At 43.2% G+C, this 24,662-nt stretch overlaps 3 protein-coding genes across 14 annotated transcripts in view; 2 read left to right on the top strand and 1 right to left on the bottom strand.

Moving 5' to 3' along the window:
* DRC3 (dynein regulatory complex subunit 3) overlaps positions 1 to 7,709 on the bottom strand; it is a 38,353-nt gene extending 30,644 nt beyond the window's left edge. Inside the window, 3 exon segments of the mRNA XM_079132942.1 lie at positions 3,506 to 3,670; positions 7,045 to 7,105; positions 7,528 to 7,709. Coding sequence (XP_078989068.1) covers positions 3,506 to 3,670; positions 7,045 to 7,105; positions 7,528 to 7,542 — 241 coding nt within the window. The 5' untranslated portion in view covers positions 7,543 to 7,709.
* A 591-nt stretch (positions 7,710 to 8,300) lies between these two features.
* Positions 8,301 to 24,662, top strand: part of TOM1L2 (target of myb1 like 2 membrane trafficking protein) — a 115,943-nt gene continuing 99,581 nt past the window's right edge. For all 12 annotated transcript variants that reach the window (XR_013762836.1, XM_079133798.1, XM_079133796.1 and 9 more), the window contains exon 1: positions 8,301 to 8,437. Coding sequence is in view for 11 of the 12 variants with exons in the window: in XM_079133798.1 (XP_078989924.1) it covers positions 8,386 to 8,437 (52 nt within the window). In the remaining variant the exon portion in view is untranslated. The remainder of the gene's footprint in view (positions 8,438 to 24,662) is intronic.
* On the top strand, positions 20,733 to 21,978 carry LOC306657585 (dual specificity protein phosphatase 12-like; the record flags this gene model as incomplete). The annotated part of the gene is given in 3 exon segments (XM_079133713.1): positions 20,733 to 20,794; positions 20,855 to 21,383; positions 21,385 to 21,978. Coding segments are annotated over 3 exon segments (945 nt in total). The 3' UTR covers positions 21,739 to 21,978.

The raw sequence follows: 24,662 nt of genomic DNA, 5'->3' as shown, positions 1-24,662 counted from the left end.
GTTTTCCACAGTGTGAGAAATAGAATTAAAGCATGGGTCTTTGTTGGTGGGAGGATTCATCAATTAGTTCTGCCTTTTGGGGGGTCATTTGGCTACAGTTAACTGAAATGTTTAATGTCTATGCTCTTTGCCCTTCAATTTTCTTGTAATCTATCTCCAAAGTCATACCAGAGAAATGCCTGAGGGCACGCAAGGGGCAGAAAAACAGGGGAGAACCCCCCAATTGTCCATATATAGGAGATGGGATAAATTTCCCTTACTACAGAGTGACAGATTCCAGATATTACAGAAGTGCTGGGACCCCACAGTCCCTGAAGACCACCCACCCCAGCTCTGCAGCCCACCTATTCCTTTTGCTCTGTCAGCCAGAGTTTGGTTTCTGTCCCTGACAGCCAGAAGAATTCTGAGAAGTGTATAAGTATAAACAAATCGATACTGTATATGTAAAATTCTAGAGACTAATCTTGTTCCCCTTCTGCTTTCCCCAGAAGCTACATATAGCTCTGTTGTTTATACATCAATTTTTTTTCTATATTTGCTTTTGCAGTGATTTCCAATTATAAGATTACAATATGCTCATTTAAAGAAGTAAAATAATATAGACATGAAAGGTTTTTTAAATATATATATATTTTTCAGTTATTGATGAACCTTTATTTTACTTATTTATATGTGGTACAGAGAACTGAACCCAGTGCCTCACACATGCTAGGCAAGTGCCCTACCACTGAGCCACAACCCCAGCCCTTGAACATTTTTTTTTTTTTTTAAAGTAACTAGGGATACTTTAACAGGGCTGGGAATAATACATTCTGGGAATGCCCAGAATGGTAGAGGTACTGGGTTTGCTCCTTAGTATCACAACAATTAAAAATTATATAATTAAAAAATATCAGTAATCACATATCTGAGTGGCAGTTTCAATATTTGTTCATAGAGGCAGGGACTGCTGGTGAAGTTGTGAATTAAGTGGGAGGTATGCCTACTAACCTCCCTGTGCCAGGCCTTGGAGAGGTGGCCAGGATTCTCTGACCAAGGGCTGTGAGGGCCTTCAACCCCTCCCACGATTCCCAGGGCAACACTGGAACTTGTCCTTCAACTGCCTGTTAGTGGCCAGATTTCCCAGACTGACAATAGCCTCTATCCCCACCTGTGCTTCTGGGGTGGGGCCCAGTTTTGCCTCAGGCTTCCAGCTGCCTCCCATTTCATCAGGATTTTCTAGGCACCTGCTCTGGACCTGATTTTTGACTCACAGTTGCCCAAACCCACTTTGCCCTTGGCCGTGGTGGCTTCCTGCAGAGCCCCTTTTTCAGGGCGGCTCCTGCACACCTGGATGCCCTGCCACATGCACCTGTGCACTGATATTTGCCTGGGTATCAGCAGTTCATGTGGAAAAGCCAAAACAGCACAGTGAATCAGTCTGTGTTTGGCAGTTGGCTCCAAATGAGTTATTGGCTTGGCAGGGTTGCTGAAAAGGCCAGTTTAATCTTTTTTTTTTTTTTTTTTTTTTTCAGTTTAATCTTTGACACGACATTGGATCTATCATCATCATTCCCTGAATCACAGCAGTGGCCATCTCACTAGATTCCTGCTTTTGACCCTGCAGTCAGTGGGGTCCTGTCCTGTCCATGAGAACCCAAGTCCCATCCTGTCCTGCTTCGGATCAAGACCCTCCCAGGTTCCCAACTTACTCACTATAAAAGCTAAAACCTTCCATTGGCCCCAAGGTAAGATGAGCTGACCTCAAGACCTCTCTGACCTGTCTCCTCACGGGTTTCCTCAGCAGGCCTGCTTGGGTTTGCTCTGGCTGCCTAGCAATTGCACTGGCTGCTCCCTCTGCCTCACACACTTTCCCTAGTGGATCTCCCTGAAGCTCTCTCCCTCACCTCCTTCAAGTCTTTGCTCAATTGTCACCTTTTTGACAAGGCCTCTCGTCACCCTAGAAAGTACTGCGCCTGATCCAAATTTCCCTTCTTGCTTTCTTTTTTTTCCCATAGCACATATTGCCTTTAACATACATTTTCCTTGTTTTATTTATTTGTTTTCCCCACTTGAATGTCAATGCCATGAAGATAAGTTTCTTTGTTCTTTAGACTCACAGGTGAAACCTAGTACCTAGAACAGTACCAAACATATAAGAGGCACTTGCTCAATATTGGCTGAATGAAACTTAGATGGGGAAGCAGGAAGCAAAAGCAACACCGTCAAGCACTAAGGCCCAAACCTACTGTAGCTCTTCCGCCTCTTTCCCTCCTCTCAGAGCTGAGGGGCTATAGTTCAGGCCCTTCCCAGCTCTGGGGAGGTCATCCCTGGATGTCATGCCCTGGGATGCCCGTGGGATTTGTGAGTCTGGCCCTGGCAGGGCCTGTCTTGCCCACTGCTGTGTCCCTAATAATTTCCAATAATTTCTTTTTGACTGGTTGCCTGGCCAGCCCCAAGTCAGATAAAAATGTGACTCCTGCCAGGTCACTCTGCTGTGGCTCACCTGCACAAAATACAGTGGTTTCAGGATCCTAATCCACATCTCTCCTTCCTCTTGTATCTCCTCTGTCCTGACTCCCTGGGTCATGGCTCACTGGCTTTCCAGCATAAGCTGTGCAGTATGCGTGTGTTGTCTCACTTTTCTCCCAACCATCACTTGGGGAAAGGACTACAGGTATCCCATTTCACAGATTAAGAAACTGAGGCAGTAAGTCTTTGTTCACCAGCTGTATCTTCCCATTGGGCTATCCTGTTGCTCCTGAGATATCTCTCTGCTTAAGGGCCCTCCTGTTTCCAGTCCCTCTTTGGTTAACCCAGTGCTGGCTCCTCCTCTTCCCCATGCTTCCCATTCTGGCTCTTGGCTATGTGAGGCCTCCTAGGGGACACCTGCCAGGGGACCCCCTACTCCAAGGACACCCGTGCTGAGTTGTGTGATGGAAACAGCATGGTCTTTGGGGTTTGCTTAGATTTGAAATGGACAATTTTATTTTATTTTTCTGTTCTCATTCAGAATCAGGAGTGTCATGGATGCTCAAATGATGGTAACACTTGGTATGAAGCTTTAAACATGTCCATGCTGGGCTGGGGATGTGGTTCAATCATAGGGTGCTTTCCTAGCATGCTTGAGGCCATGGGTTATATCCCCAGCACTGCAAAAAAATTTTTTTTTTCAATATCCATGCTGGGAGTGTAGCTCAGTGGTAGGTCACTTGCCTAGCATGCTTGAGGCCATGGGTTCAATCCCTTATACTGCAAATAAATAAATAAATAAAGTCTATGTTCTATGCTGCTCCTATGCCTTGGAATCCAGAGGGCCTTAATGCTGATGTGGGTCTTTTTTTTTTTTTTGAACCAGGGATTGAACTCAGGGGCACTTAAGCATTGAGCTACCTCCCCAGCCCTTTTTTGTATTTTATTTAGAGACAGGGTCTCACTGAGTTGCTTAGTACCTCACTAAGTTGCTGAGGCTGGCTTCGAACCCCACCCCATCTCTGTATCACCCCTGGACACCCAGGATACATACTTTGGAAGTCCAATTGCAGGGACAGAACATCTTTGAAGAGGATGCCCTCCTGCTTGGCCAGCTGCCCAGCTTCTTCCCGTGGGCCCTGCTCTCCCACAGCCACCTTGAGCATGTCATCGTCCATCACTCTTGGCTCCATCGAGCCATACATCCGGTTCATCTTTCCTAAAACACAACATTGCTCTTTCCCAGCCTGCCTCTTCTTTGGTTTGAGGACAGAATATGACTGGGGTCTCCTCTTTAGGGGTCACAGAACATCAGGGAAGCCATGGACACCCTGAGGGCTGCCAGTCACACCCCTCAGCCTACTTATACCTCAGAGATAATACATTTGCACCGAGGCTATTCCAGGGTTTCCCAGTAGCCATCTGAGCCCTTCTGTAGGATTAATTTCTTGACCCACAACCATAGCTGGGGCCTTACCTGGACCCACGGGACTGATGTGTTCATTGGTCTCAGTCTGTGGTTCTCGGCTTCCCACAAGGCTCCGTATCAGGCCTTTGACTTTCTGTTCCCATTCTCATTCAGGTCTCTTAGTGCAAACTACTGACTATGTTCCCTTGGCAGCCCCACCAGGTGAGCCAGTCTGCAATGACCCTTCTCTGAGGAACTCATCCCACACAGGCAGTTGTTGAATGCTTCCCAGCCCCTATAAACTGTCCCCCAAGGGAGATACTGACCCAAGCTGGCCATTCAGGCTTTCCCCCTGAGAAGTGGGTGCTTGGGGCCTCAGGATGAAAGTGCCTATTGGAGCTGGCTGCTTGACTAGGGAGGAACTAGGGAGCCATGGACTGGTCGGATACATGGTTAAGTCAAGAGAGCAAGAGGGAGATGTGGTTGATGTAGGTAGAGAAGCAGAGGAGCGTAATCCAGACACAAAGACAAAGGAGAGATGGAGTCTGCCTTCTTCTCACTGGCTTTTCGTCCGTAATGTCCCTAACTCTCAACCCCTTGCAACCCCATGTTTCTCTATCCTCTTCTGTGAGCATTTCCTGATTTCCCACATTAAATCCTCTATAACTTAAGCCAACTCTGGTAGGTTTCTGTTGTTAATGGTCCAAAAGGGTTGTCTGAAACACTGCAGAGAGAGGTGGGGGGATCTGTGGATTTGGTTAGTCACATTGCAAGGCTGACCTGGATTGCTATTCCTGGCTGGACAGAGCTATAGTTCTGGGAATCTGGGGTGCCCTGACCTCATTATCATCATTACCAACCTCTTAGTGAGAACCTCCAGTAAGGCAGGGCCCTGCAAGAAACTATAACCTCCTTTCAGTCTACTGGGATTCTGCCCCTGTGCCCTCTGGAGGTCCAGTTCTCCCCTCCCCTCTGCTTCCACCTGCTTCTCACCTCCCTGGTGGTCTCACCTTCTACCTGTGCCCATATGCCTCCCCAATATCCAAGGTATCCCTGAAACTCTGGCTTGTTCACCCTGATGCTAGGCAGCCCATATTTTCTGCACATATTAGGCTGACGATATCCACCACAACCCCTGGTTAGCTGGACAATCTGCCACCTGGTTTAGATATTGCCCACAAAGACTCCCCTCCCTCTTTCTTCCCCTCCCAGCTACTTGGATGCAGCTTGGGTAAATATGCATCCTCCATTCCTGTACTGTCTCTGGTCAAATATCCTAATACCTTCAACACATGTGCCGCCTTTCCTTCTTCCCCAGGGAGGAGACACAGACTCTGGCACCTTCTCTGAGCTTCCAACTGTCAAGACATCGGCTTTTACTTCTAATTCTCTCCACACTGGTTTCACCTCTTCAGGGTCACTGATTCTATCCCCGGTGATGTTTCTAGTCCTTGTTTCTCCTCTCTTTTTCTAGCTCCTCATTCTTCTGAAATGGTTTTCCCATAACGTACCACCAACTTATCTCAGGAAATTTAAATGTATTGTGCTTCTAGATGTTATTTGAAGTATTTAGGCTTTTCTTTAAAAAAAAAAAAGGGATGCTATACTTTGGGAAATAAATCATAATTCTGATGTTACAACTTTGTCTTCTGAGCTGGAGCTCAGTGGCAGAGCACTTGCCAAGCATGTGTGAGGCACTGGGTTTGATCCTTAGCACCACATAAAAATAAACAAATAGGGACTGGGAATATAGCTCAGTTGGTAGAGTACTTGCCTTGCATGCACAAAGTCCTGGGTTCAATCCCCAGCACCAAAAAACAAAACAAAACAAAAAACAAATAAAATAAAGGCATTCTGTCCATCTACAACTACAAAAAATTAAAACAAACTTTGATGTCTCATCCCTTATACTTCATCAAGAGCTGGTTCTTGGGACAAATCAAGCTTGCTTTCAGTCAAGCCCAGAATTTCCATGCAATAAGGGATTATTGTCACATACACTAATTGAACACCAGGGGCAGGATTTGGATTCTGACTGTGCCTTGTTTGGCAACTCACTTCACTGGCAGAAACCTTTGCTTTCCCATCTGTAAAAGGTATATAATTCCCTTCTCCTATGTTTTTGTAAGACCATGTTTTTAGTCCACACACACCTACTGAATAACTACTACATGGCATGAATAACAGACAAATCATCTTATCTCTGTTTCAGACATGAAACAAGTAATCATACAAATACTTAGTTACAATCCATGAAAAGTCTGTAGGTGTAGAGAACTACAAAAACATACATTAAGGGAAACCTGGCCTAGCCAAGAAAAACAGGGCTGAGATCTGAAGGACCAATAGGAAAGAAGGGAGAAGGAACTGCATGGTGAGGGCCCTGAGATGGGAGAGAACAGGCATGCTCCACTTTGGCTGACATGATGTAAGCTTGGAGAGGCCTGTGGGAGTTGTAATATTTTTCTAAGACCCTGAAGCTCATAGGGCTTAATAAGGGCAGTGACATGATCAGATTTTAATTTTAAGGAGTCATCCTACTGGCAGGAATGAGAAGTGCAAAAGTAGTGAGGCCAGAGATGACCAGGGATAGAGGTAAGATGTGGATCTGAGACCTCTCTAGGAACTTAATTTATATGTAGGACTGATCATCCCCAGTTTCCAGATAAGAAAACAAGCTAGTTAAGCTGGGTGTAGTGATGCATGCCAATAACCCCAGCAACTCAGGATGCTAAGGTGGGAGGATCACAAGCTTAAGGCCAGCCTGAGCAACTGAGTGAGAACTTGTCTTAATAAGTGCTGGATATGTAGCTCAGTGATAGAGCCACCCCTAGGTCAATCCCTAGTACCTCCCCACAAACACAAAGAAAGAAAGTGGGGAAAAAGAAAAGCAGAAATTAATTAGGAAAGCTGATTAGTATGCCAAAGTTTATATATCTAGAATATGGCAGAATCTATTTTCCTAATCATGGCTCTGCTGTACCCAGGTTACTAGGGACTATCATTACCACAATTCATAATGTTTCTTCCAATTACTTTTGTTCAGGGACAAGACCCAAATAGCCCTCTCCTATAGGGATTTTAACAGTAATCTACCACCCAAACTGGGTCCCTTTTGAATTGCCTGATAACAGTGTTGTTGAAGAACAAAGGTAGCAGATGGGGAAGCAGTAGTTTTCACACACCTGTCAATGATGTAATCTCCTCACACAGAAACAAATCCGGATTTTCCTGGGAAATGATAAACTGAGTTAAATCAGAGAAATACAGACCCTATATGCCATGAATTAATAAGAAGAAATCCAACCTCCTACTGAGTACTTATTGTGAACTCTGTGCACACAAATTATTTAATTACATGTCAGTTCTAGAGTCATTAAAGAAGGAAATCCAATTGCCCTTATTTCCCAGACAGGGAATCTGAAGCCCCAGCAGGAGGAAGCTTGTCCAAATTATACAATGAATTACTGATAGACACTGAACTTGAGTATCCATATTCCAAGTTCAAGCATTTTATATAGCATTAAATGAACTAACTTAATGAGAGTTACGAGGTGGGATACAATGGCTAAATTCTGGAAGAACTAATCAGTGGATCTGTTTCTAATGATACATATAGGGCAGGAGGCTGGGGGATGGAACCCCTTAAGATCCCTTCTGATCCTTACTCCCTGAAGAAGCATTCCCTTAGCAATTTCTCCTCCAAAGACCTGAAAAGTCCAAGATTAAAGTGTCTTTGCTGCCTGGCAGAAAACAATGTGTTCCCTGAAAAGGCCAGAGCCGGAATCCTCAGAGAAAGGGTCATGGGAAAGAGCTAAGTCGACCGCTCTCGCCCCTGAGAGTCCTTCTGGAGCCTCAACTCCAGGGTCTCACCTTCTCAGCTACCAGGCTGGTTTCCTGCAGCAGACGCTTCTCTTGGTTGCTGGGGAACCAAGCGCCGCCACTCGGTTGCTAAGAGGAAGTCAGGAGGTAGACATCCTGTGTGAAAGTTGACGGGTCATGTGATAACATGTCTGGGTGGGGAAATACTCCAAACACCAACCAGCCGTAGAGAAAACAAATGTTCCTCCAATCACTACTTCCATGGGCCGGCAACTTCCTAGATCTACCTCTTTTCCACCCCCTTAATTAAGTGATTGACTCATATTGTGTCCAATAATAGTAGGATTTCTCTAGATTGACCAATATACAGATGAATCAAAAAGAACAGCCCCTCTTTCGGAGGCGAGCCAGGGGAGGTGCCGCTACGCCTGACGGGGACTCCAGTGACCTAGCTGGGTCCTCGACCCAATCAGACGCCTTGTGGTGGGTGGGACTTCGATGAGGGTAGTGTAAAGGCCAATCGGAGGAAGACTGTGTAGACGTTGTCCAATAGGGACGCTATAGGAGGGCGGGGCCAGGAGCCCGGCGCTGGGCGTTCTGGAGGGTGGGGCGGGGGCAAGTGTCAGTCAGGTCGGGAGCGCGGCGGGGGACAGCGGAGTCTGCGGCGGCAAACAGGGCGTCAGCTGCCGTGTTGTCTGCCCAAGATGGAGTTCCTCCTGGGGAACCCGTTCAGCACCCCTGTGGGGCAGTGTCTCGGTAAGGCTGCGCGTGCGGCGGACGGCTTGGGTGGTCGACTGACCGGGCTGGGCTGGCGAGGACCGCGGGCCTCTGCCGGCTCCTGTGGCACCTCACAGGTGTACCAAGCATTCTTGTTGTTGAACCTCTGCCGAGTGGCGGTGCTACCTCACGTGCGGGCTGGATCTCTTCCAGGCATCGGTGTCACCTCAGTTTTGGACCCGGCATCTCTGTTGTCAATTCTCTGCCTGGAGCCGGTGCCACCTCACGAATGGGCCGGCCATCCTTGTCCGGCCTCTGCCTGGTGCCAGTGCCACCTTGCTAGCGGGGTGGGCCTCTTCTGGGCGCCGGTGTCACCTCATGGGCAGAACAAGCGCCCGTCCTTCTCTTGTGGCCTCCACCTGGCACTAGTGCCACCTCACAGAGCCACCTTCCAGGAGACCCCTGAGGCCCAACTTGAACCCAGAGACTCTCCCTGCCTCCCTACCATCAGAGCCTAGCCCTTCCTTCTTTCCTGAGATGGTGCCAACTGCTGGTCTACTTACCTCTCACTTATTAAGAGATGCCCCTGCCTGCACCCTTATCCTGTCCAGCAGTCTTGCTTCCATTGCCCGCCCTCCCCCATCCCACCCCCAACACCCAGCACGGACTTAGTTGTCCCAGACCTCCTCTTTCCATATATTTCCCTCCTCTTTGGTACCAGCAGACTCAGACTGGGCACCCTTCCAGAAATTGCCCTCTGCTCTAGGACTTACTAATTTGAGCTGCAACTCTGCTACGCTGTAGGAAGGACTGGGTTGGGGGAGGGGTTCTTGGAGGGTGATTATCTTGTAAGGGGGGTGGCTTGCCATGGTGCCTCCCAGGAAAGAAGGGAGGCTGTGTTGTTTAATGATAAGAGCACTCCACTGAGAATCAGGAAATCGGGACTCAACTAGTGGCATTGCCAGTGATTCTCCCTATGACCTTGTGCCCTTTGTGGTTTGAAGTTCCCCTGTCTATCATATGAAGTGTTTGGAGGTGAGAAGTGGTAAGTCCCTTCAGATTTCAAGGTTTTGATATTTCTTGTAGTAGTCTCTGCATATTGACTATTGTTCCCCCTGGTATATTAAATTTTCCCAAGCTGAAATCTTTTACTGCCACTATACAAGACAGTGATACTTCATAGTCTCTGTCAATCCTAAAAGGGGCCTTGGGGACCCAGTAAAGGGTACCAGAGTAGCATCTTAGATGGGCCACTAAAGTGGCCACTCTATGGGATTTTCTTATCAAACAAACAAACAAAAAAAAAGCAACTTGAAGCCTGGGGATGTCTTCAGTGGTAGGTAGAATGTGTGCTTAGGATGCATGAAGCACTGGGTTCCGTCCCCAGCATGGCAAAAATAATAGTACTAATAATAAATTAAAAAAAAACAACTTGTGCCTTTTCACCTAAGTCAGGAGCTTATGCCAAGTGATCAGTCAAGAATGTTGATTAGTTCTTTTAAAACTAGGTTCCTCCCAGTTGGTTGAAGGACTGGTAAAACATCTTTCATGAACTGGGACCTTTGGTGTCCTTATGAGCCTGACTGGTTTAGGCAGTAGTGATTTGTTTATTTCCTGATTTATGAATTTCCAGCTTACTTTCCAACCTTTATTGGGGCCAGTAAAGTTATCTCCTATTAGTTGTTTGGCATTTAGGAACTTTTCTTTCCTTTCTGATAAAGTATGTTTTATAAAGAATTGTGGACACTGGGCCTTGAAAGAGTTCTTTCCCACCAATACAACACTTTGTCCCAGCTGCCCGTTTGAGTGTCTCTCTGGATTTTCATACTCCTTCCTTCTTCCTCTTTTACTTTCCCCAGTGTTCTTTCATTGCGGCCATATTCCCAAGACTCATTTGCCAGTTGGGTTTGAATTCCAGCTAGTTATAGAGGAAACCAGTAAATTTGGAGGAATTTTTTTCTTTTTCCCTTATAAAAGAAAGTACTACATCTTTAAAACGCCAACGTGGTTATGAAAAGTAGAATGTAGATGAGGGGTAGAAGTTAAAAGGAATTTTTAATTAAAATTTTTTGGGATGCTGGGGATCAAACTTGGGGTCTCCAGCATGCTAAGTAAGAGCTCTACTACTGAGCTATACTCCCAGCCCAAAGGGGATTTTAAAATGCAAGTATAAGGGAAATGGGGACATATAGTGAGTGAAAAGAGCATATTTCCATTAGGAAGATCTGGGTTGAATTTTGGTTCTACCCATTTCTTGGCTATGTGACCCCAGAAATTGTGTAACCCTTTTGAACCTTAGTTTGTCTATCTGCTGTGAGAAAGAGGGAGAAGAAAAAGTGGGAGGAGGAGGGGGAAAGGGAAAGGGGTATTTGTACTCACAGAGTAGAGTAATTTTAAATTTTTTAAAACTTTTAATTTTTTCCCACATTTTTGTTGGTGCATTATAGTTGTACATAATGATTGGATTTGTTGTTATGTATTCATATATGCACATGATATAATTTTGTCAATATCAATCCCTAGCACTTCCCCTAGTGTAGTACAATTTGATTAAGATGATCTCTGTAAAACTTTGGCATTGTATCTGGAACATAGTAAACTCTCAATAAATTGCAGCTTTCTCTGTTAACAATAGAGTAAGTTAGGACTGAATTCTACCTGGATAGGGTATATGATACAACTGGCCCATTGGTGATATGTGAAGAAATATACGCTTCCAGTGTTCGCCATCATTTATAAGACACTTGACCATGAAGATGATGAAGGTGTCCTGTTGACAGGTTGCCAATAGGCAAGATCTCAGTCATTTCAGTTCAGTCCCCATAAATGATTAACCCACAAAAAGAGGTTCTGGTGTATGCTCCATACTGTTGTGACCAAGTGTAAGAATGATTTTCTTGACATTTTTAAAAAAAGTTTATGCCAGGAAATGGGTAGGAGAGAAGGGAAAATAGAAATAAAATAACAACAAAGCTAATGATAAAAATAATAGCACCTAGAGCTTGCACAAAGCAATTCTGCAGCTATCATTTGCTTTTTGTAGATGTGGTATGAATAAGTTTTATTGTCCTTCCCACTTTAAAGATAGGAAGCTGAGGCTCAGAGGAGTGAAATAACTGCTTAGCTGGTAAGAGAATTGGGATGTCATATATGTGTCTGTTATCAAGGGATTTGCAGTTCCAGACGAGAAACTCGATGTATGAAACAATGATGAGTAGTACAGATTGTAAGTGCTGCAGGAGTCCAGAAGAATTCAGATGAGAGCCAGGTATGGTGAATGCATGCCTGTAACCCCAGCTACCTGGGAGGCTGAGACAGGAGGATTACAAGTTTGAGGCCAGCCTAGGCAACTTAAGAAGACCTGTATCAAAATAAAAAATAAAAAGAGGACTGGGGATGTAGCTCAGTGGTAGCGTACCCTTGTGTTCAGTCTCCAATACTGAAAAAAAAAAAAAAAGTAGAATTCATATGAGTCTGGGGTGGCAGGGCAGTCCCTGCTACTCTTAGTTTGGGGACCATTTGTGAAGGATACGCAGGAACTCCAAAGGCTTAGAAGAGAATACCCTGGGCCTGAGGACAGTTAAATAGGGTGGGAAGGGAGGGGAAGGCACAGGCACATCTATGATCTGAGTGGAGAGAGTTGGCTATGGGGAATAGTGGCAAGTAGGATTTGAGTGACAGGATGAAACCCTGCTTTGGATGGGCCACATAAAAATGACATTCTTTACCTGACTATAACTTTGAGTCTCTATGGACCTTGTTTTCCCCACTTATAAAATAATACCTCTCATCAGCTGCCTGGTTTTGTACCTAGATAATTCTGCTATATAGTTCAGTAGATATTCATGAGTATTTTTTGGATACCCAGGCCTGTGCTAGACTCTGGGAATGCAAATATTAAAAAGCAGCTCCTCAGGAACCTTGAATAGAAGTACCATGCCCATTAAAGGGTCCTGGGTCAGAGTGGTTGGTGAAGTAATTATGACTCTGTCTCATACCTGAGCTTCACATGGATGACTTGGTGCTGTTTAGTCAAACGCTTAGCCTGCACATCTGAAGCTAGGAGTCAAGACCACAAATACAAAAACTACTGACGTAGTTATTTGTGCATTTATTTTTATTTTTTTTTCCCAGTACTGGGTATCAGACCCAGTGCCTTGTGCATGCTAGGCATGTGTGTATTTTTTGTATCCATCCTGGACTTTGTTCTGGAAGGTGATTCCTAAGTAGAATTCATGGCTCAGAAAGCGAGAATGCAGTGGTATAAAAGACTAAGAAGTGTGGAGGAAGAGAAACTACTTAAAGCAGATATGGTGGTACATGCCTGTAATCCCAGCTACTCAGAATGGTAAGACAGGAGGATCACAATTTCTGGGCCATCCTGGGTAACTTAGCAAGATCCTGTCTCAAAATAAAAAATTTAAAAATAGGACTGGGGGTGTAGCTCATTGGTGGAGCTCTTGCCTGATATGCTTGAGCCCCTGGGTTCAATCCCCAACACTACAAAAAACAAAACAAAAGGAAAAAAAAACAGAGCACTTACTTTTATTTCTTGAATTTTCACTTCCGGAATAAGTTTTAAAATATTATTGTCTGATCTCAACCTTCCACCACACATGGAGTTGAACATCACAGATCAGGAGTTCCCCAAGTCAGGTCCAGGGTATTGGACAGAGGTCTGCTGTTTTCCTTGTGATGACTGGAAAAAAGTTTTCAGATATTCCTTTTCCAAGAGAAAAATTGAGATTCATCTGGATTCAGAAGTCAGTGAGTAGTTAATTTTGCCCGTATTAAGGGAGAAGGGCCATCTTTTTTTGTAGTTCTGCTTTATCAACATATAAGAAGCAGATAATTGTGTTGCAGAGTTTATGTTTGGAAATTGGGTGGTGTTGGACATAAACTATTTCCTAATACCTTGAGAATGCTGGGTGTTAAACTCTAACTTGGCTGTTTATACCAAGAATATATAGTCATCTCTCAAATTGCTATGGCAGTTGGCAACTTGGAAAACCCTTTGGCTTCAGTCATTTTATTTAGCCTTCATAAGCTTGGGTTATACAGAGGAAGAGAACTGGAAGGAACTTGCAGTTATTAACTAGCTACTATCTACAAACTCTGTATGTGCAATCTCATTTAATCCTCATAACATGATTTTTTAGTGTTATGGTCCTTTTATCACTTAAAAATCCAGGCTCTCAGAGGCTAAGAGACTTGTGCAAGGTCAATGGCAGAGTTAAGCCTAGAATGCACTCCTGATGTAGTGCTTATTTTGCACTGCTGTGTGTTACTGCTTTCTCTCAGATCTTGAGATTCATTGTCATCGGAATCACTTGGAAGGCTTGTTAAAATGAAATACTGGGCCTCACCCTCAGAGTTTCGGATTAGGTAATTCTGGGGTGGGGCCTAGTGAACCACATTTCTTTCTTTATATCTTTGATGGTGTTGGGGATGGAACCCAGGGCAAGCACTCTACCAACTGAACTAACCCCTCAGCCCACCATTCCATTCTTCTAGCTAGTTTTCCAGTGATATTAATGTTGTTGGTCCACTTTGAGAATTGTTGGTGTAGATTAATAGTTCTTGTATCTCTTTTTTATCTTTCTCCTAGCATTAAATCTAGGTTTTTTTTCTGGACAGCTTATAAGTATGATTACTTAGGATTCATTCATTCATTCAGTGATATATATATATCTCAAGCTAAGCATTTACCAGGATGTTCTGTCTAGTAAGGGAGCTAAGACAGGTACTAAATCATATGAACTGGAAAGTGATTGGGCAAGATTGGACAGATTTATGCAGTAGGGAATAGAGAAAGGGAGGGGGCGCTTCTTTGTAATAATAGTAGCTAAAGCATTTTTTTTGTTGTTGTTTGTTTTGTTTTATTTGTTTTTTGTTTTTGGCAGTACGGGGATGGAAACCAGGGCCTCATGCACGTACTCTACCACTGAGCTACAACTCATTCTCCCCACTCCAGCCTCCTCACTCTTTTAAGTTCAGTATTAGATTACCAGGGCCAGAGACTGAAGTGGTCACTTTATGCATCTTGGGGCTATTTAATCCTCACTACAATGATGTGAGTAAGGAGGCATTGTTATTATCTCCGTTTTGCAGATGACGGCCTTGAAACAATGAGAAGGTATGTAACCTACCTAGGGTCAACAGTTTGAGCTCAGCACACTAGCTCCAGAGTCTGGGTCTATGTTATGACCTCAGCAGGAGAGAGGTGAGTAGGAACACTGTAGGAGGGAAGTGGAGAACTCAGAAGACTCTGCAGGTTGGGGAGTCTGCTAAGCAGGGCTCTGATGATCTGGTAGGATTTGGTCCATGCAGAAATAGGAAAGGAGACTTGAAGGGCTTTCTTGGTAGAGACAAGTTGGGCAAATGCTGGATGTTGGCTGGGTAGCTAGGGTGATGGGATGGGCTTTGTTTACCTTGCAAAGGGGAGTAGTGGGAGGTGATTCTGGAAAGGTTGGATACAGCCTGATTGTAGAGACCTGCTTCCTTCACATGTTGGCCAAGACTTTTGGACTCTTTCCTTGGTGGTACTGGTGAGCTCTGCAAGATTTCTGGGGAGGAGAGTGGCATGGATACCATCACAGAGCAGGAGATTTCCCCGTGGCAGTCACTGAAAGATCCTTCTTCTCTCTTACAGTGAAAGCCCCTGTCTGTGCAGAATGGGAAGGGGGGTATTACCAGGAAGTCAGCAGTGGGCAGTGCTACTTCCTCCTAAGTTAGGGGTATAGACACTGCTTATGAGCTCTCAGAAGAGACAGTAAGGTACAAGTCAGTAGAGCACTGAGAGGAAGATGGGTCTGAGATCATTTGTCCTTCACTGCCTGAATAGGTTATAAGATGCCAGACATGGAAAGTCACATGGTAGGGGTAAACCTGCTTCTTGTCCTGCTCTGTTTAACACGTACAAGAACAAGAAATGAGACTCGCAGGCTTTTCTAAGGGGGTGCCACTGCTTAGGAGGAGGGCTATTTGGGATATTTAAAATTCTTATATAATAGTGCTTTTAAAAAATCTATGTATAATCACATAGAAAATAGGAAAAATATAGAAAAAAGGCTAAGGAGAAAAAAAATCTCCATCATGTGTTTTCTCAAAAATTCATTGAGATTTTTCTTATTTCAGATAATGGAATTATTTACATATTTCATTCTTCATTTTCTCATGCCTTAGAGATATAACATTGGATAACTACTCAGCATATTTCTGTGTAATCTATGTGTTATTTATTTTATTTATTTACTTACTAGTGACTTGAGATATTAGGTGAGGAAGGAGGTATAAAGGGGAGTTTCAGGTAAGGAATGCTTCTCTTACTAACAGACAAAACACCCTGAATTTTTTGGCTAACCTAGTAATCTATAAGTACGTGAATAACATTTGTTTGGGGAAACTGACCTAGCTCATGGTTAGAAAAAAGGTCTTATAAAAACAAGTCTTTGACTTGTTACCCATCTTGGTGTTTTCTTTCCAACCCCACTGACCTAGAAGATTCTTTTTGATATTCTCCATCTTATCATCCAGCTTGTTATCCATCAGCCCTCACTCCTTCCTCTAGGCAGCCTTCCTAGACCACCCTGTTTATGGAAATGACTCTATTTTCTGGACCCACAGTACTTGTTATCCAGATCTTTTATTTGGCTCTTCCCTTGCCTATAACATAGAGAAGACTATTTCTCGCCTTTTAGGTTTTTATGAAGATTAAATGAGATAATGTGTGTGAAGTTCCTGACTGCTGCTGGGTGTGGCAGTGCATGCCTATAATCCTAGCTGCTCAGGAGGCTCAGGCAGGAGGATCTTGAGTTCAAAGCCAGCCTCAGAGACGTGGGGATGTAGCTCAGTTGGTAGAATGTTTGCCTTGCATGCACAAGGCCCTGGGTTCAATCCCCCATGCTACCAAAAAAAAAAAAAAAAAGGGCCAGCCTCAGCAGAAGTGAGGCACTAAGCAGCTCAGTGAGACCCTCTCTAAATAAAATACAAGATAGGGCTAGGGATGTGACTCAGTGGTCAAGTGCCCCTGAGTTTAATCTCTGGTACCCAAAATAATAATAATACTGCTATGAATGTGGGTTTATAAATATCTGTCCATGTCCCTGTTTCCCATTCTTTTGGATATGTATCCAGAAGTGGAATTGCTGGATCATATGATAATTATATTTTTCTTTTTTCTGATGTTACTGGGAATTTAACACAGGGATACTTTACCACTGTGCTACACTCTCAGCCCTTTTTTATTTTCATTTTGAGATAGGGTCTTGCTAAGTTGCCCAGACTGAATTTGCTATCCTTCTGCCTCAGCCTCCCAAATTGCTGGTAGTACAGGCATGTGCCACCTACCCAGCAGGTAATTCTATTTTTAATGTTTTTTAAAAAACATTTCTAGTTGTAGTTGGACATAGTACCTTTATTTTATTTGTTTTTTTAATGTGGTGCTGAGGATCAAACTCAGTGCCTCATCCATGCTAGGTAAGAGCTCTACCACTGAGTCACAACCCCAGCCCCTCGATTTTTAATGTTCTAATGAACCTCCATTCTGTTGTTCTTAACTGCTGTACCATTTTACCCTCCTTCCAGCAGTCCACAACGGTTCCAGTTTTCCAACTTCCTACTAACACTTGTTATTTCTTGTTTTCCTTAAATTTATACTAGCTATCCTAATGGGTGTGGAGTGGTATCTCATTGTGGTTTTGATTTGCATTTCCTTAATGATTAGCCATGTAAAGCTTCTTTTCATGTGCTTTTTGGCCATTTGTATGTCTTATTTGGAGAAATATCTCTTTATATCCTTTTCTCAGTTTTTTATTAGGTTGTTTATTTTGTTATTGTTTAGTTTTATGAGTTTTTAAATATATTCTGGATATTAATCCCTTATCAACCATATGATTGGCAAATATTTTCTCCCATTCTGTGGGTTGTGTTTTTATTATGTAAAGTGTCCTCTGCTACACAGAAGTTTTTCATTTTAAGTCCACTTTCTTTACTGTTTCTTTTGCTTCCTGTGTCTTTGGTGTCATTTTTCAGTAGAGTCTAACACAATTCCTTAAAGATAAAAATGTAAATGTTCTTAGTACTTGTCGGCTTGACTCCTTACCAGATACAGGGTTAAGTACATTACATACATCATCTTTAATTCCCACAAAAGCCCTGTCAGGCAAGTATTATCATTTATTATTCTTATTAATTTTTTAGAGACAGGGTCTTGCTATGTTGTTACCTAGGGTGGCCTCCAATCCCCAAGCTCAAGCAGTCCTCCCACCTCAGTCTCCTGAGCAGGTGGGGCTCTAGGCACATGCTGCCATGCTTGGCACCATGCATATTTTATTGTCTTGGGAACTGAGACTTAGAAGTGAGGTACTTTCCTCAAGGTCTGTGGTTACTAAGTGGCAGAGCAGGGACTTGAATTCATGTCTGTGGACTCAGTAATTATCTATAGAACTCAGTGAATGGATGCCTGAATGAACTCAGTGGCTGATAATCTGGTAATAGTTGTCTTAAATTCAGATCTGCCTTAATATTATAATTATGCATCCAGTCTCAGTGTTCCTAGTAGAATTCAGAGTACAAGTGTTCTCTTCATCCCAGCAAGTTTTTCTGTGAATTTGTTCAAAGAAAGTACTTCTTTCAACTTCACTGAGGCTCTTAGGCTCTTAGTAAGGGAAGGTCTGTGTATTTTATTTTCTTTTTGGATTTGGTTGAGAACTACAGTGTAGGATGGAGGAAGAAAGGGAATTTAAACAGATGCTAAATTGTCTAACTGACCAACTTGCTTTTAAGACATTACCAGCTGCTGTTTTAATCATTAATGAAGCACAAGATTTGTAGACTGGGAGTTATGTTAAAAATTCTGTTTCGGGTATTGGTTTAAAATTAAGCGTAATGGAGAGAGACTGATTCTTTCATCTCAGAGAATTGGGCCATAAGTCTTTGAGAGGTGGGGACAAGGATGGGGTGACACTATTGAGTTGTTGTTTTTTGTTTTTTTTTTTTTTCTGCTCCTCAAAGGAGAAATCACACAGTTCTGGCATGCCATTAGTCAAAATAGGAAATGAGGTCTGAGAAATGATGTTTCTTTAGGTGTGAAAGCTGAATTTGCTAGTGGCTTCCAGAGAGTGAGACTCTCATGTTAACTGTAGAAGTTCTTAAGCTAGCAAGCCAGTGAATCACAGGATTACAGATGGAAGGGCCTTATCTGCCTTTGGTCCAACCCTCTTATTTTTACAGGTGGGGAAGCAGGCCCAGAGAGGGTTAAGACCTATGCTGTTTTTATCTTCATAACACTCCTGACAATATGTAGGGTTTTTTTCCCTTGACATTTACTGGGGATCCTATAATTCCATTCCATTCTAGCACTAATTACATGGAGTTCCTGCAGACCCTACAAGTTAAGTGTTCATACCAATAAGATTGCTTCACTTCATATACCCATTGGAAATTCCTGGTTACCACCTGTATTTCTGAGGGACTGGCTATAAGTTAGGGATTCCCATGCCACCTTCCTCATGTTTGATAATATACTACAGTGACGCAACTCAGGACAGCACTTACATTGGCATTATAAAAGATACAACTCAGGAACAGTCAGCTGGAAACAATACACACACAAAAAAAGCATGGAGCTTCCATGCCCTCACCCCTCCAGGGGTTTTATGGAGGTTTCATGACGTGGACATGATTGAGTAAATCGTTGGCCACTGATGAGTGACTCAGCCTCAGCCCCTTTTTCCTCTGGAGGTGTGTGGGGAGGAGTGGGTGTGGGTAAAAGTTGTAACCCTCTTAAGCTGCCTCCTCTGTCAATCAGCTCCCATCCTGAAGCTATCTAGGCCCTGGCCTCTAGTCATCTCATTAGCATAGAAAAGACACTCTTGTCAGGCACATGATGGCACAGGCCTATAATTCTAGCTACTGTGAAGACTGAAGCAGGTGGACAGCAAGTTCAAGGCCAGCCTGGACAACTTTTTTCTCAAAATAAAAATAAAGGTCTAGGGAGTATTCTAGTGGTAGAGTGCTTGCCTGGGCCCTGGGTTCTATCCCTAGTACCAATAAATAAATAATAAATTAATAAAACAAACAAATAAATAAAAAGAGGTCTGAGAGTTTATTTAGTTCAGTGGTAGAACTCCTCTGGGTTTAATCCCTGGTACTGTAAAACAACAACAACAACAACAACAACGACAACAACAAAAACCCACTCATCACTCTGGAGATTCCAAGGTTATTAGAGGCTTTGTACCAGGAACCAGAGACAAAGACCAAATATATATATATATTTATCCTATCACAGTAGGAGACTTGCCAAGGTCCCGTGGTGACCTTAGTTTTATGATGCCATTATGTCTTTCTACTTTCTACTTAGCTCACAGCCTCTTGCCAGTAATTTGGATATTTGTATATGGACAGAGAGGCTAAATAAAGTAGCAGTAAGTCTGCCATTTAATAAAGGGACAGTGTTGAGTCTGCCTTGTGAAGGTAAATACTATCATATTATTTGAAAGTTAATATCTTGATTTAGACATTGCTTTGTAGTGGTGGGGACTATTTAGCTCCAAGTTTGATGGTTTAAATGAGTTTAGTTCGTAAAATCACCTTTGGTCTTCTGTTTATTTGCTTTTTCTGGCACTGGTACAGAACACAGAACCAGAGAATCCCAGGTTAGTACTTGGGAAGTCTGGGATCGGACATGCTGCTGATTTGCTGTGTGACTTTGGGTAGGTCATGTTCTACCTGTTTACTCATTTGAATAACAGGTTCTCCAAGTTCATTTCCAGGCCTGAAGCCTAAGGTGCAAACCAGAGTGGCTTTTAGTTTGGCTTAAAACCTTTAGACCTCCATAAGAGATTGTAGAATCCATACACATAGACACACATATACACTTGTATTTATATTATGATATATGCATAATATGTTTGTCTTTTAATGTTTTTCTTTGAGGTATAGTTTATTTATAGTGAAATAGAATACAGAAATCTTAATTGTTATAGTTTTGACAGTGCATACATGTAAACCATACACCATCAAGTTACAGACCATCTCACCCGAGAAAGTTCTTTCTTGCCCCTTTCTGTGAGAAATTCATCTTTCCTCCAGTCAGTCCCCCACCTACAGCACACCTGCAGAGGCAACCCCTGGTCTTGCCTCTGTCACCATAGTTTAGTTTTACCTGTGTTAGTTAAGCCAGGCACATGCCTGTTATCCCAGAGGCTTGCAAGCCTGAGGCAGGAAGATCGTGAGTTCAAAACCAGACTCAGCAACTTAGCGCGTCCCTAGCAACTCAGGGATACACTCTCTTTAAAAATATACAAAGGGGAGGGCCAGGGCCAGAGCCATGGCTGCGAACGCGGGATCCCGAATGCTAGCGGAAACAACTCAGCCCGGCAGATACTGGAAGTGCGGCCTGGGCTGTACCTGGGTGGGGCGGCGGCCGTCGCAAAGCTGGACCACTTGAAGGAGGCCGGCATCACTGCCATGCTTACGGTGGACTCGGAACCTGGTTTCGAGGCGGGGGCTGGGTTCGAAGGTCTACGGAGCCTCTTCATGCCAGCGCTGGACAAACCCGAGACCGACTTGCTCAGCCATCTGGATCGGTGCGTGGCCTTCATCAGCCAGGTCTGCACTGAGGGCCGGGCGGTGTTGGTACACTGGTCTTTTTTTCAGCCATGCAGGCATCAGTCGAAGTGTTGCCATAGTGACTGCATTTTTAATGAAGACTGACCATCTTACCTTTGAAAAAGCCTATGAAAACCTCCAGACTATCAAACCTGAGGCTAAGATGAATGAGGGCTTTGAGTGTCAACTGAAATTATACCAGGCAATGGGGTATGAAGTGGATACCTCTAGTGCAATTTATAAGCAATATCGTTTACAAAAGGTTACAGAGAAGTATCCAGAATTACAGAATTTACCTCAAGAACTCTTTGCCGTTGACCCAACCACCATTTCACAAGGATTAAAAGATGAAGTTCTCTACAAATGTAGAAAAGTGCAGGCGATCCTTATTTCGAAGTTCTAGTATTTTGGATCACAATGAAGGAAGTAGGCCTGTGGCCTTTGCCCACAAGAGAATGACACCATCTTTCATGCTTGCCACAGGGAATCAGGCTCAATGTACATCTTATTTCATTGAACCTGTACAGTGGATGGAATCTACTTTGTTGGGAGTGATGCATGGACAGCTTCTTTGCCCAAAATGCAGTGCCAAGTTGGGATCCTTTAATTGGTATGGTGAACAGTGCTCATGCGGTAGATGGATAACACCTGCTTTCCAAATACATAAGAATAGAGTGGATGAAATGAAAACGCTGCCAGTTTTGGGATCACAAACAAGAAAATAATGAACTTACTTGGAGAGAAATTTGCTGGTGATATGTGCTACCCTTGCTTATTATCATTCATGGCAGTTTTTAGGCCAATATTTCATTTGGAATGTGAGCAGATAAAATCACTTGATGTAATATGAAAACTATACTTTGTTAGCTTCTTACATGAAATAGGTAGAATACTTTACATGGCAATCAAAACTTTTTAATCATGTAAATTTTATTTGACTTGATGTTAAAGTCTTTTGTAACCTGGATACGTTCTTTGTTTCATATCAAATTTACTTATTTACTTACTTACTTGTGGTGCCAAAGATTAAATCCAGGCAGGGCCTTATACATGCTAGATAAGTACTCTACTACTGAGCTACATCTCAAACACCTCACATATTTTAAAAATTTCTAAATGCAAATCAAAACCACCCTAAGATTCCATCTCACCCCAATTAGAATGGCGATTATCAAAAATACAAGCAACAGGTGTTGGCGAGGATGTGGGGAGAAAGGTACACTCATACATTGCTGGTGGGGCTGCAAATTAGTGCAGCCACTCTGGAAAGCAGTGTGGAGATTCCTTAGAAAACTTGGAATGGACCCTCCATTTGACCCAGCTATCCCACTCCTTGGCCTATACCCAAAGGATCTAAAATCAGCATACTACAAAGATACAGCCACATCAATGTTCATAGCTGCTCAATTCACAATAGCCAGACTATGGAACCAACCTAGATGCCCTTCAATTGATGAGTGAATAAAGAAACTGTGGTATATATACACAATGGAATATTACTCAGCCATAAAGAATGACAAAATTATGGCATTTGCAGGCAAATGGATGAAATTGGAGAATATCATGCTAAGTGAGATAAGCCAATTTTAAAAAGCCAAGGGACGAATGATATTGCTAATAAGTGGAGGATGACACATAAAGGGGGGGAGGGAAGGGTTAATGTTAGGGTTAGAGTTAGGGTTAGGGAGGGGGGCAAGTATGGAGGAAGAAAGTACTGTATAGAGGGTAAAGAGGGGTGGGAGGGGTGGGGGGAAGGGAAAAAATAACAGAATGAATCAAACAACATTACTGTATGTGGATTTATGATTACACAAATGGTATGCCTTTGCGCCATATACAAACAGAGAGGCAACATGTATCCCATTTGTTTACAATAAAAAAAAAATTTCTGATTTGGGGGATGTTCGTTATATGATCTTAAGGTCTGGATGGACAAAATTATGTATAAAATTTTGGAACTGGTATGTTTAGGTGGATACATTGTTATTTCCAGAAATGTAAAGCACAAGTATTTGGACATATTTTGAAAAGTATTTCATTTTCTTTTAATGGATGGTATTAGTAAACCTACATACGTCAGGCTTTTTCTTGGAAATGTAAACGAAGACCATTAAAAAACACTGATTAAAAAAATATATGTATACAAAGGGTTGGGGATGTGGCTCCATGGTTAAACACCTCTGGGTTCAATCCCCAGTACCAAAAAAAAAAAAAAAAAAAAAAAAGAGAAATTCAGTTAAGTGGACTTATTCAGTATGAACTGTTTTGTGTTGAATCCCAGTGATACTTTGAAGGGGGTTTCTATTTCCCTTCTCTAATCCTGAGAGATCATATACCTGTATGTTTTCTCCACCCGCCACCTCAAAAAGGTCGTGTAGTCTGGGGTACTGCAGGTCTCCCTGAACTTTTACAGTTGAGAAGTGAAGGCCCTCTGCCAGTGGGCCACCACATTGTCTGCTGAGTGTGATGGAAGAGATGGAAAGAACAGCTTGATTTCCAGATTATAGGTTGAATTTGTTTCTATAATTGTTAGTGTCACAGTCTTCTCACTTGTCAGCTGGGCAAGTTGGATCCACCAGCAGATGAGAGACTAACTCTGACACCCAAAAATGTCACTTGTAATGGCACATTTCTGACAAGGTGCCCATGAAATGCACTCATTTCAATTTCATAAATACTTTTTGAACATAAAGACAGATTGCTCCAAGGGTGAGCAATGGCAAAAGGAAGGAGGTCAGGAAGGTGCTGAGCAGATGGGTAGAGGGGCTGCACTGTACCTGCAGGTTCTCTAGGCCTTTCTTGACTGTAGAGCTTCTGGCCAGTGTTCCGGGCTTGTGTTTGTTTTTCATAATGTCTTTAGTATTTGTTTCCTTTTCTTAGTCTTCACCTGCTCTAACTTAGTCCAGCCCTAGTCATACCTGGGCCATTGCAGTTGCCTCTTAGTTGGCCTCCTTCCTCCAACCTCCTTCCTTATTTGCACAGTGTGGCCAACACAAAACTTTGTACAAGTCTTCCAGAAACTTTCTGGAATTCCTCATCTCCTGAGAATGACTTATAAATGGAGCCTGCCATAAGGCCCTCACTGAGGGCTTCTTCCTGTCTCTTTTCTTAGCTGACCTCTACATACATTCTACCATTTCTCTTGCCTCTGAGCCACCTGTGCACAGAGTATCAGGGGCCCTGCATGGCATCTCTTCTTTCTTGCTCATGGTCGATATCCATATATCCTTAGGGACCTTGCTTAGATCCTCCCCTTGTTACAGAGCCCAGGAGCCCCTAAACTACAGTGGCGCATGTATTTTATATGTATTTAGTAATTATCTACTTATTTAAATGCATTGTGTAAATCTAAGTGGGATTTTGAATTCAAAGATGAATACTGGCAGCGTAAGGTGGTCTAAGGAAAGCTGGAGCTATGGGTGGGGAGTATTGTTGGAGACAAAGTTTGGCAAGAGTGGGACTGGTGCATGACAGGTGTGGTTGTGAAGATAGGTACTGGTTTTGCGTTACAAATTGTTCTCTCATTACTTTCTTTAAAAGAAGAATGTGGCCAATTAGACCTTGGTTCTGGCATGGGATGGGGGATGGCCTATTCCAATTGCCGGCATGATTTCCAAGCTCTATATTTTTTCTATGGAAAATGTGTCGG

The sequence above is a fragment of the Sciurus vulgaris genome (genome assembly GCF_902686455.1).
Source record: "Sciurus vulgaris genome assembly, chromosome: 3".
Lineage (NCBI taxonomy): Eukaryota > Metazoa > Chordata > Mammalia > Rodentia > Sciuridae > Sciurus > Sciurus vulgaris.
The sequence above is the reverse complement of the archived record's forward strand: the minus strand, read 5'-3'. Positions and strand labels throughout refer to the sequence as shown.